At 41.4% G+C, this 12478-nt stretch overlaps 1 protein-coding gene and 1 long non-coding RNA gene across 5 annotated transcripts in view; one reads left to right on the plus strand and one right to left on the minus strand.

Moving 5' to 3' along the window:
* C2CD5 (C2 calcium dependent domain containing 5) overlaps positions 1-1267 on the minus strand; it is a 96173-nt gene extending 94906 nt beyond the window's left edge. For all 4 annotated transcript variants that reach the window (XM_028113188.2, XM_028113186.2, XM_028113185.2 and 1 more), the window contains exons 1-2: positions 1078-1267; positions 803-921 (exon numbers count right to left, since the gene is read on the minus strand). In XM_028113188.2, the coding sequence (XP_027968989.1) occupies positions 803-892 (90 nt within the window). In that variant the 5' untranslated portion in view covers positions 893-921; positions 1078-1267. The remainder of the gene's footprint in view (positions 1-802; positions 922-1077) is intronic.
* Positions 1268-1415: 148 nt separating this feature from the next.
* LOC114216634 (uncharacterized) overlaps positions 1416-12478 on the plus strand; it is a 29272-nt gene continuing 18209 nt past the window's right edge. The window contains exons 1-3 of the long non-coding RNA XR_003610810.2: positions 1416-1721; positions 5891-6055; positions 7665-7734. This is a non-coding gene — a long non-coding RNA (uncharacterized LOC114216634). The remainder of the gene's footprint in view (positions 1722-5890; positions 6056-7664; positions 7735-12478) is intronic.

Genomic DNA, 12478 nt, shown 5'->3' on the forward strand with positions numbered 1-12478 from the left:
TCAACTCCAAGCATTACTAGCCCAATGATTATTATTCTAATGCTCTGGCTCATCAAGTCAATTTTTATTACAATTTTTACTTGGCTTCTTTCAGACTCTGGGTTATTACTTTCCGGGCCCTAGGCCTGGGCTAATTTGCATAAGTTTTAAACTAATCATCTGGCTTAAAAAGCAATTTTGCAATTTAAATCCATGGCACTTAATTCGCTTCCTACCTCAAGGCACTAAATTACCCTAAAACAGCTCATCTACCTACCAGTCCATACAAGAGCAGAAAGCATTATGGTTGTGTTTTAAAACTTACACTGATGATTCAGAAAATGTTATGCTCAAGAGTGGATCGCCTCGCCTTGTAGGTCTCCAAGTGCCCGTAACGAACTGTTATCTACCTTCTTAACGTGACCTGCATCACTTTGGCTTCAGAAGCCACCTCTCCCTTAACAGAAGAACGTACGTGTGTGTGTATGTGTGTGTGTGTTTCGGTGGCTACGCGGACACGCCTCGGGATCTCCTCCTGACTGGCAGGTGGCCTATTATGAGTCCTGACATCAGGGTCACCCCCGCATGCAGAGCAGTAACTGCCTCCCCGCGCGGCGCTCTCCGCCACAGGCGCCCAGGAGCGGTGCACCCATCACATGGGCTGCAGTCTCGGCAGTCAGCCCTCAAGGCAGGACTTGGACAAGCACCGCACAAAGGACGGCAGTCGAAAGGAGAATGGGCTGAAGAGCTGGGGGCGAGGCGAGTAGGATCCTTCAAGGGCTTGGCACTCCCTGTGTTTTGAGGGGCAGGACCTTGCACCAACCTCCACGAAGGCATCAGTCAGGTCACTAGCTCGGTCCATCACTGGCAAATGGCGCCCGGCCACGATTTTCACCTTCAGCTTCCCAGGCATCTTCTCGGCTTCGGCCTCTCCTAGGGCTCCTGCAGAAACAAACAAGCGAGTCTGCGCCGAGCTCTTAGCCCTGCGGGGGAGGGGCGGGAGCGCGCGGGGAGCTGCGCGCGCCGCCGGGAGCGCGCGGGATAACTGACAGCGGAGGGCGCGCGAGAGCGCGCGCCACGCCGCCAATCTTCACTCACTCTCGGATGAATGAGGGCGCCGTCCCGCGCGGGCGCTGAGGCCTCATTCCGGAGAGGCAGTAGGAGGAGTGGCCCGGGTGGATTCTTCTACCCCGGTCCCACAGTGCTGCCAAGAGAAGCAAAAGCCAGTCAACATCCCGTGGAGGCTCTGCCACCCCTACTTGTGTTTTCCTCCCCCCAAAATGGCGGCTCTCAGGGCGTGGAGGAAACATCGATCGTTCGGCGCTCGGCCCACTTCGCAGGGGAGAAATTAAATTCACGGAGAGCAGATGGAGGGGGCGGGACGGACTTCGAGGAAGCCGGAGGGCAGGGAAATGGGTCGAGCCCTGCATCATCCACCGTGCCGGGGCTGTAGGTTGGTTCCCCGCTCTCTGAGAGCTGACTCCGTCCTTCGGGGCGAATCACTCGTAGGGCTCTGTTCGGTGACTCCGCGGGTCGCCACCTTCCCAGCTACAAACGCTGCATTTTCGAGGGGTGTGACAGAAAGCAGCGGCGGAGACTGCTAGAGGAGCGATTTCAGTCGGCCTTTAACCACCAGTTAGTGGTTTGTAGAATCAGTTTAGCTGGTTTCTACCTGGAAGGGATGCAGTTTTTGTTTTATATGCAGGAGAGTTGGAAATTTCAGGCACATCTCGGGTAGTCAGGTAAGTATGCTATAGCAACATTTTTTATTCAGTCATATACACGTATACTGGGTTATAGATGTTACTGTTAGGTCTTGGGGGAAAACAAAACTTTGAAATCCAAAACCACTGGTTAAAGGAGTTTCCCCTGCACGCCTGGATTGGCTCAGTGTGTTTATTAAGCATCAACAACCCTAAGACCTACTTTGCTGGCAGGAGTTCATGAAATTTCTAGTCAACTGCAAGAAACGAAGATGAGCTTAATGAAACACCTTGAACAACCGACCCAATTATATATGTGAATATACATGCAAAAACGAGGCAAAATCTATAGGCTCAACTCATCAGAAAAAAATTAGGGAAATTGAGGCACACGCATAGGATGTGACACAAGTCACCCTATACCAAATATCAACAGTACATGTCATATCAAATAACAAAGTCACCATTAACAATTCTGGTAGAGGGGCGCCTGGGTGGCTCAGTTGGTTGAGTGACTGCTTTGGCTCAGGTCATGATCCTGGAGTCCTGGAGTCCTGGAGTCCCGGGATGGGCTCTCCCTGCTCAGCTGGAGTCTAATTCTCCCTCTGACCCTTCCCCCTCTCATGTGCGCGCTCTCTCTCATTCTGTCTCTCTCAAATAAATAAAATCTTTAAAAAAAAAATTCTGGTAGAAAGATTTTACCACTGGATTCATCAGGAATGGAAAATTCCCAAATGAAGATTTTTTTTTAAACTGATTCACCTTTTTCCTTTTTTTAAGATTTATTTATTTGAGAAAGAGAGCGAGCATGGGGGTGGGGGTGGGCAGAGGGAGAGAGAGAGAGAGAGAACCTAGAGCAGATTCTGCACTGAGCCAGAAGCCCTTTGTGGGGCTGGGTCTCAGGATCCTGAGATCATGACGACCTGAAACCGAGTTGGATCCTTAACCCGCTGAGCCACCCGGGTGCCCCAAACTGATATACCCTTTTAACTTCAAAAATACTGATGGATCAGTGGATGGAGCAAGTGACTCTTGATCTTGAGGTTGTGAGTTCAAGCCCCACATTGGGTGTGGAGATTACTTAAAATTAAATATTAAAAAATAAAATACTGGGGCGCCTGGGTGGCTCAGTCGTTAAGTGTCTGCCTTCAGCTCAGGTCATGATCCCAGGGTCCTGGGATCAAGCCCCACATCTGGCTCCCTGCTCCGTGGAAAGCTTGCTTCTCCTCTCCCACTTCCCCTGCTCGTGTTCCCTCTCTCGCTGTGTCTCTCTCTGTCAAATAAATAAATAAAATATTTTTTTAAAAAATGCCGAATAGGTATTTAAAGAATTCTCTTTAAAAGGGCAAAATTTCCTTCTATAGAGGGAATATCGTTCACGTAAGTGAGAAGTTGAAATCTTCCAAAGAAAAGAAAAAGGCTTCCTCAAAATAAAAATCTAACATAAATCACTGACTTTTCAGACTAGAGAAAACTTCATTCACTCAAACAATAACAAAAGGCTAGAAGGCTACAGCTCACATGAAGATTTCCTTAGATCCCACTGCAGCTTTTTGTGGAATCTACCCCTACTCTTTAAATGCCCTTACCATGGTGAGCAACACTATTTGATCAGTTAATTTGGGTGTATTTTGTTTTGGTGGTAGAGTTGAAATAACTTCTTTTTTTTTTTAAGATTTTATTTATTTATTTGAGAGAACACAGAGGGAGAGGGAGAAGCAAACTCCCTGTTGAGCAGGGAGACCAATGCGGGGCTTGATCCTAGGACCCTGAGATCATGACCTGAGCCAAAGGCAGACGCTTAACCAACTGAGCCACCCAGCACCCCTGAAATAGATTTTTTGCTGAAATCAAAGTATTACCACACTACCAATTCATTAAAAAAAAAGAAGAAAAAATGCTGAGTATCAACAGTAGCCAAACTATGGAAAGAGCTCAAATGTCCATTGACTAATGAATGGATAAAGAAGACATGGTGTATATATATATATAATGGAGTATTAGTCATCAAAAAGAATGAAATCTTGCAATGATGTGGATGGAGCTAGAGTATATTATACTAAGCGAAATAAATCAGTCAAAGACAAATACCATATGATTTCACGCATATGTGGAATTTAAGAAACAAAACAGATGAACAGATGGGTGGGGGGAAAAGAAAAAACAGAGGGAAACAAACCATAGAGACTCTTAAAGACAGAACAAACAGGGTTGATGGAGGAAGGTGGGTGGGGGATGGGTTGAATGGGGGATGGGCATGAAGGGGGGCTCTTGTTATGATGAGCACTGGGTGTTGTATGTAAGTGATGAATCACTGAATTCTACTGAAACCAATAATGCACTGTATGTTAACTAACTAGAATTTAAATAAGAATTTGAAAAGAAAAAAATTTAAAAGTACTGAAACATAAAAAGAAAAAAATGAGAAAACTGAAGTTTTGCAACAATCTTAATGGAAAACAATGCTTTGTATTATAAGATGTTGTAATGTAAAAATATATTTGCAAATTGCACAATTAGAGGTTAGCAATCTCAGCCTCCTAATTAGTATCCTGTAAGGTACTTGTACATACCTGTTGCCTTAGGCTTCATTAACAGGAGATTATAATTAAGATGCTTCCTGAAGACTTTTTTTTAGTAGAATTAAGCCTGACTTCGGTTTGTTTTCTAATAATTGTACTAGTTTGTTTTAATTAATGCAGGGAACAGTGTTAACTTTCCTGACAAATCTATCATGATCTGGTTCCTAATCAGCTTCTGTAGCTACATACTTCACCACTCTTTTTGCATCTTAGATCCCATAATAATACCATGTATTGAGTATTTGCTGTGTACCGCTACTGAATTCAGTGTTTGGCAGCTTTTAAAGCTCCCTAAAATCCCATACAATAGGAATTATCAGCCTTCATTCTATAGGTGATGAAGTTGAAGCTTTGCAATGTTTACTCAATGATGACCCAAAGTCACAGAGCTAGTAATGTTGGAGGCAGGATTTATATCTAGGCAATTTGATTCCAAGAACTCCTCTTTAAAGGCTTTGTGTAGTTTCCTATAAACTATGTTTTTTTCTTTTTCTCATAGTATTCCTAGCAAACACTTAAGAATTCATAACTCAATTTTAATGTCTTCCCTTATCTCCTTCCTGATAAACATACTCTTCACTTCCACCACTATGCTACTACTAAATTTAATGCATCTATTATTGCACGGTCTATATACATAATTATTTATCTTTCTCTCTCCCCTATTAAACTTTGAGCACCTTGAAGGGAAGGACTATTTCTTGTCCATCTCTCAATTCTCAGTTCCCTCCCTGTGCCCTTCATGTAATCCACAAATGCTTATACAATTAAATGTTAATAACACATATACATTTACTGCTTTGCTCTCTCTTTTCTGGCTTCCTAAAATGTTCCTTTGAATCCCTCTCCACCCCTCAAGGTTAAACTTCTCAAGGGTTATCTATATTTGGTGCCCTCTCCTCACTTCAGAAACACTCCTAAAACTATTTCTGACCTTGGGGCACCTGGGTGGCTCAGTCGGTTGAGCCACCAACTCTTGATTTTGGCTCAGGTCATTTTGGCTCAGCGTGGAGTCTGCTTGAGATTCTCTCTCTCTCTCTCTCTCCCCCTCTGCCCTCCCCCTGCTCACATGCATACCCGTTCTCTCTCTAAATTAAAAACAAAAACAAAACTATTTCTAACTTTAGCTACAGCCTCTCTACCAAAACAACTTTCTCCACAACTTTCTCCAAGGCCATCAATAACCTTTGACTGCCAAATCCAGTGGACAGTTTTCATTTTACAGGATTCCCAGTAGCGTTTGACACCGTTGACTGTGTTCCCTTTGAAATGGTTTTCCACTTCATATCCAGATACCATGCTTCTCTTACCCTGTTGCACCATATATATTTTTGCCTTCTCAGCTTCCTCACTGTCCTTAACAAATATGGATTTTCCTCAGGGTTTCAGTTCTTGACCCTCTTCTCTTCTAACTATAGTCTCTCCTTAGGTGATCTCATTCATGCATGTAATTTCAGTTTCTATCTATTTAGCTGAGGATTCTGACGTTTTTATCTTTAGCCCACAACTTTCTTCTGGTATCTGGACCCATGTATTCAAAATGCCAGGTTTCTATTTCCATGTGGAGTATCGAGTGACCTTAAACCCAACGTCCAAAACTGAACTTGTTTTCTTTATCTCTCCCAGAATGACAACAACAGCAATTACAAGAACAACAACAAAATAAAAAGCCTGGTCCTCCTCTACTACGTTACCCGTCTCAAATTGCAGAACACCAGCTACCTAGTCAATTGCTGGACCCAGAAAATCACTGATTTGAGGGTGGATACAAATGGCAACTTGAACTCTCAGGTACTTTTACTTTGATTTACTTCTAAAGCAGCAAATCAGCTGAGTAAAGGGTAAAAATGAGTTAAATAGCTAAGTCAGCTCCCCTTCCCATTGGTTCCCTCGTATCTCATAAAGGTGTGTCTCATGTATAGGAGACACAATGGCCTCATTAAGTAAAACATTCTCTAGATTGGAAGAATCCTGAAGTAGAACACACTGCTTTGTATCAGTACTCATCAATGCATTCAGTGAGCCATGTCACCTAGGTGGAATGGAAAGGTTATAGGCTTTGACTTTCTTACTATGCCAGCACCCAGGACGAGCTCTTCTTATCTGCCTGTACTGCAAAGCCTCGAGGCTTCCCACTTATATCTACTCAAGGCCTTTGTGGAAAACTCTAGCCACAACTGACAATTATCTTTGACTCTTCGTCTTCCTTACCCTTGACACCCAATTAATCACAGTCTTATTGTTTATAACTCCTAAAGATTTCTCAAATCCATCTACTTTCCACTATTATTTCTCACCTGGAAAACTGCAATCCCCACTTTCACTCTTGCTTTCATCTAATCCATTCACTATAAAGTAGTGCAAGTGATCTTTTTAAATAACAAATACTCGTATCACTCTGTTTAGGGAAACTGCTTGCCAAAGATCCCTTATTCTTGTCAGACCCTTTTCTATATAAGAAAGTAAAAATGATCCCAGGCTTCTGGGATCGAGCCCCGCAGCATCAGGCTCCCCGCTCAGCGGGAAGCCTGCTTCTCCCGCCCCCACTCCCCCTGCTTGTGTTCCCTCTCTCGCTGTGTCCCTCTCTGTCAAATAAATAAATAAATAAATAAATCTTTAAAAAAAAAAAAAAGTAAAAATGTTCAGAAATTCAAGAGCAGGACATCAGAAGTGGGTTTTTTATTTATTTTTGCCTTCTTAGGTTTTTTAAAGTCAAACTATGCCTTCTCCCCCTTGTATTAATCTATCACCTAGCCCTAGATCATTCCTTTCAGCTGAATTGTTGTTCAAATGAATTGTTCCATTTCAGTATCTACAAACTGAAATAGGTCCCAATTCACCTCAGTTCATAGGATCCACGTTATATGCCTGACCCTTAAAAGTTAACACTGTATTTCCTCTTATATGGATCATTTTTCCTTTGCCAATTAGGTGGCACTAATAGAGTTTTTATGATCCTATAAGCCATTATCTTCACAGAGGGCACTAACACATTAATTGGATTAATTACATTGATATATAATTTCCTAACCCCTTTGTTAACTTCAAATCTTCTCATATTGTTAGAGGAGAGTCCAGTAATATATCCAATGTACCTTGGAAAGCAAACCTAGAGCTATATATTTACTAAATTGTCATGAGCAAGATTCAGCTCCCAGTGTGGACAAGTGTTATTCAACAGAAGAATGCTGACAAGTGGAGAGGTTGCTAATTACTACAATTGATGGCAAGAACAAAAGTGAGCTGAGTTTATGGCTAGTACCCTGTATAGCTTACTGTGATATGAACCCTATTCAGTCTGTTCTAGATAGCTGAGTAAGGGATTTTTAAACCGGCTATAAGTTGTGTTGCTTCCCACAGGAGGGAGTAGTTTCACACATTACTTGTGCTATACTTGCAGACAGCTACTGCAATTCAAATGAAGTGAAGTTGAAATTTTAGCAATACCGTGGAAACCATATTGGAATAAGGTAAGTCAATTACATATCTTTTAATACTAAAGATGTTGGGACTTAAAAAAGTAAATAAATAAAGATGTTGGGACTTGAATCCATATTACAAATTTAAATCCGGCTGTATACCCTGGGACCGTACCCACTGCTACTCCCCCTTGTGTCTTGACCACCAGGTAGATAACCTGTGTCGCGCTTCCCACTTAAATAAAGAAACTGACCCATCACCTCCCCCAGCTAAGGGAGGTTTGTTCAAACATCCCCCAATTCATCCTACTCTTCAGTGCCTGTTTACTGCTATTTAGTTAAAAACCAAAATTTAAAATCGAGACTATAAGACTCTGCTAGAACATGTAACCTGGCCCCTACCAATGGTACTAGCTTTATTTTTCATGACTCTTCCACTGGCCAATGCCATCTGCATTACTCTCCTTTTGACTACACGGCTCACACCTCCCCCACCCCGCTGGGTGTTTTGAGGCATTTCCTCCCCTGCTAACCACTTGGCAACTGGGGGATGGGGAGGACAATTTAGGTGTAAAAAAGATCCTGGCACTGGCGAATGGTGGTAATTTGCCTCCGGTTAGCGAACACTCCCCCTCTTTCCTTCCTGTAACACAGTTTTTGCAAACAACAAAGTATTTTTAAAATTCTATTTCTGTGATCATATTTTCCACAACAGTGTAAAAGTCCTGAGGCATAAATGAGCATCATTGTGCCTTGGAAAAAAAGTAAGCAAGGTGAAGAATGATAGCTGAGTGCTGAATTGTTGTTGTTGTTGTTGCTGGGTAATTAAATTGACCCTTTATTTGATACTATCTTTCCCATCTCTGGAATAAACCACACATATTCTCACTTGTTGCTCCTATCCCTCTAGAATGGGCCTTCTCTCCCCCCCTACTCAAATCTTACTGCTTCTTTCAACATCAATTAATATTTACTGACAACACTTTATATAAAGCATAAAATGCAGACTTTGATCTCCAGAAGGTTACAATTTAGGTGTGTAGATAAAACATATATACATGATAAATGTAACTATAATAAATGACTATATAGTCGTGGGTATTAACTGAATGATTTGGACAATAAAATATTAAAGGAGTTTGTAAAAATAATTTGGGAATAATTAAGGAAGAAGCCTCACATAGAAGGTAGAATTTGAATGGGACATTTCTAGATACATGGGAATTCATTTAGAAAAAAAAATCAACAGCAAAAATATTAAAAAATGTTTATGGCATAGTCTAGAAACTATGAGTAAGCTAGTTTGGCTGGAGTTGGGATTTTTTTTTGGAGAAAAATGATAATTTGAAAACTAGGCTATGCCTGGAAATATACATAGCAATCAGAATTGGGAAGGGAGGGCGCCTGGGTGGCTCAGATGGTTAAGCGTCTGCCTTCGGCTCAGGTCATGATCCCAGAGTCCTGGGATCGGGTCCCGCATCGGGCTCCCTGCTCCTTGGGAGCCTGCTTCTCCCTTGCCTCTCTCTCTCTCTCTCTCTCTGTCTCTCATGAATAAATAAATAAAATCTTTAAAAAAAAAAAAAAAAAAAAATTGGGAAGGGAGTGATTCGATAGATAAAGCTGATGATCAAGAACATTCTTGTGTAGGCAAAGGAAGCCATTGAAGAATTTTTTTGGTGGAAAGAAGCATAATTGGAACAATATTTTGGTACAATGACAGTTACATGAGCATTCAAGATAAATTGAACTGCCGAAGACCGAAAGCAAAAAAAATCATTGCTGTACTTACATGGTGACAGCGGTAATAGAAAAGATAATTGAGAAGGAAATCATTAAGGAAAAATTGGTAAGAATTAGACACTATATATCAGGGAGAGAAAGACAGGAAGAAAAAAAGTGCATCTGTTTCAAAACAGAGTAAAAGAAGTAGTAGCATCATTATTAGAAAAAATGAAGTCTGAAAGTCAAGAAAAAAGTTTTGTTCATGTTGAGTTCCATGAAGTCTTCCTCAACTATTCTAATCTGTTTTGACCACCCTAAAATCTGGTGACTTCACAAGAATTCATTATGCTCACTGTTCTGTGGGTTGGTTGGATAGTTCTGAGAGGGGAGACTAAAGGGACTTCCTTTTTAGAAAGGCTCCATCTCTGCTGTTTTTCTGCCAGGCCCCATTTCCTCATGTTCTATATTTCACCTTGCATCTGAATAAGTCAAAGAAGCTATGTTCCCACTCCAGTGGGGAAGCAAGAAAGTTAATCATTCTTTGAATTTCATCATAGGCCCCCAAATACCCGATGACATCTAAGAACTGGATCCTAAACGTGTTCCAGGACATTAGCTTTGAACAAACCTCAGCTGACGCTGATATCAATACCCCCTACCTTCAGTGATTTTTGAAATAACACCTATTGTTCACCTGTCACTCACCTTTGATCAGACCCTGCCCTGGATTCCTGAAGAAACAGGTACCCTGGACCCCTTTCCAGTATAAACCCCTAACCCCAAGCAATAAAGAGACTCACTCTCCTTTCCTTTCCAAGTCTCCCAGACACTCCATCTGCTATACTCAATCACTTACACAACTCGGTAAACTCTGCTTTCACTTCCTCCTGGCTTGAATTTGATTTCTATCCTGTGTGAAGCCAAGGAAGGACTCTCTTGGCTTGTCCTGTGGGACCCCCCCTTTTGCGTTCTCAGACCTGGCCTGCCTATATCAGTTCTGTAGGTTTTGCTGGACCCACTTATGTAATTGCATATAGGTTGACTACACTGGAATGTGGGCCTTAAAAATCTGTCATTTTGGGGTGCCTGCTCCTTGGGAGCCTGCTTCTCCCTCTGCCTCTCTCTCTTTCTCTCTCTCTCTCTCTCTCTCTGTCTCTCATGAATAAATAAATAAAATCTTAAAAAAAAATCTGTCATTTTGGCGCTGGCTGTCAGGTCTCTTCTGCGTAGCAGGATAGATCCTATGGCAAGATGGATTGGCTCTAACGCTTTGACCTCAAGCAGCATTCCAATAGGGCAAAAGCTATCTGCTGGTGAAATGTATTGCCTTCACTGTTTCTTTTTTTTTTTTTTTTTAAAGACTTTATTTATTTATTTGACAGAGAGAGAGAAAGAGCAAGAGAGGGAACACAAGCAGGGGGAGTGGGAGAGGGAGAAGCAGGCTTCCCGCCGAGCAGGGAGCCCGATGCGGGGCTCGATGCGGGGCTCGATCCCAGGACCCTGGGATCATGACCTGAGCCGAAGGCAGACGCTTAACGACTGAGCCACCCAGGTGCCCCTACCTTCACTGTTTCTAAAGTTTGAAAAGTACATCTGTGGTCAGGACCCATTGTCATAACCTAGTCACTTCTTTCCTTGCAAAGTGACCTTGATGCCTAAAATGACATCAAACTAAAATGTTTTGTTTTTTTTATATTTAGGGCCTTGAAAGGTGGGCTTCCTTTAATTGAGGTGCTGCATAAATACAAAAATTTTCATGACATAGAGTAAGATACAAAGACAAAAACATCCTTTATACCTTTTTCCTTTTACTTTGTCTTAGTTTTTAAAAGTTACGTATTTCAAATTAAATAATCCTAGCTTTGGGGCACCTTGAACTTATAATGACAGTATATCAAATCCATCTCTTTCCAGATAAAAGACAGATTGTCTAATGTTCCAAGAGTCCTTGTCATCCACAACTTTCCCCACTTTCTGTTTTTCTGACTCAGAAATAGAAATGATGGTTTGCAATATTCCCTGAAGATTAGTAATTTTGTGAAAAATAAGCCAGGATTAGCAGAATGAGGATACCGAAGTCAAGTTTCTCAATTATTATAGGCTTGGAGTAGCGACACATGAAGATTTAACAACTAGGATGTAAGGAAAAAATAGCTGATGCGTGGCATTGGAAAGTTGCCTGGAAATTTTTTGCTTGGGGTCAAAAGAATAAATAAATTAATGAAGTTGATCATAGGATATATTATTTTGATGTTTCATTATGTAACAAGCTAAAATGTAAATACAATAGTTATTTTAAAATACTTAAAAAAAATTTTTTTTAAGTAATCTCTACAACCCAACACGGGGCTCAAACTTAAAACCCTGAGATTAAGAGCTGCATGCTCCAACTGAGCCAGCCTTGCATCCCTTAAAATATTTTTTTATAGTCAACATCATAATTGACTAAATCACAGGCTCATTTCAGCTCTCATCTTACCTTGCCAGGTGTAACCTATCCACAGAGAAAACACTGATGGGCCTTCCTTGTCACATGGTGATGGTAACTGGAATTACAGAAATGGGGTCTAGGAGAAAATAAGTACCTTGCTCCTTGGGGGCTTTTATTTTTACTTATTTAGTTATCAACTAACATCTTGTTTCTTTTTTTTAGAATTTATTTTTTTAAAGATTTTATTTTTTATTTATTTGAGAAAGCGTAAGTCGGGGGGTGGGGTTGGGCAGAGAGAGAAGCAGACTCCCCGCTGAGCAGGGAGCCTGATGCAGAGCTCAATCCCAGAACTCTGAGATCACAACCTAAATGTAGAGCAGACACTCAACTGACTGAGCCACCCAGGGGCCCCCCTTTTTTTTTAATTTAAATTCAATTAGCCAACATATAGTACATGACTAGTTTTAGATGTAGAGTTCAATAATTCATCAGTTACATATAACAGGGCTTTTTTTTTTTTAAGTCATTCTCTATTAAGTGGTTACAAAACACACAGTTGTTGCTTAAGACATCTGGTACTCTGAATAACAGAAAACTTAGCAAAAGCTTTGGATTTCTAATCTAAACAATGCACAAATTTCA

The sequence above is a fragment of the Eumetopias jubatus genome, unplaced genomic scaffold (genome assembly GCF_037043125.1).
Source record: "Eumetopias jubatus isolate StellerSeaLion01/CBP00866 unplaced genomic scaffold, mEumJub1_p1.0 scaffold_8, whole genome shotgun sequence".
In the NCBI taxonomy this organism is placed as follows: Eukaryota; Metazoa; Chordata; class Mammalia; order Carnivora; family Otariidae; genus Eumetopias; species Eumetopias jubatus.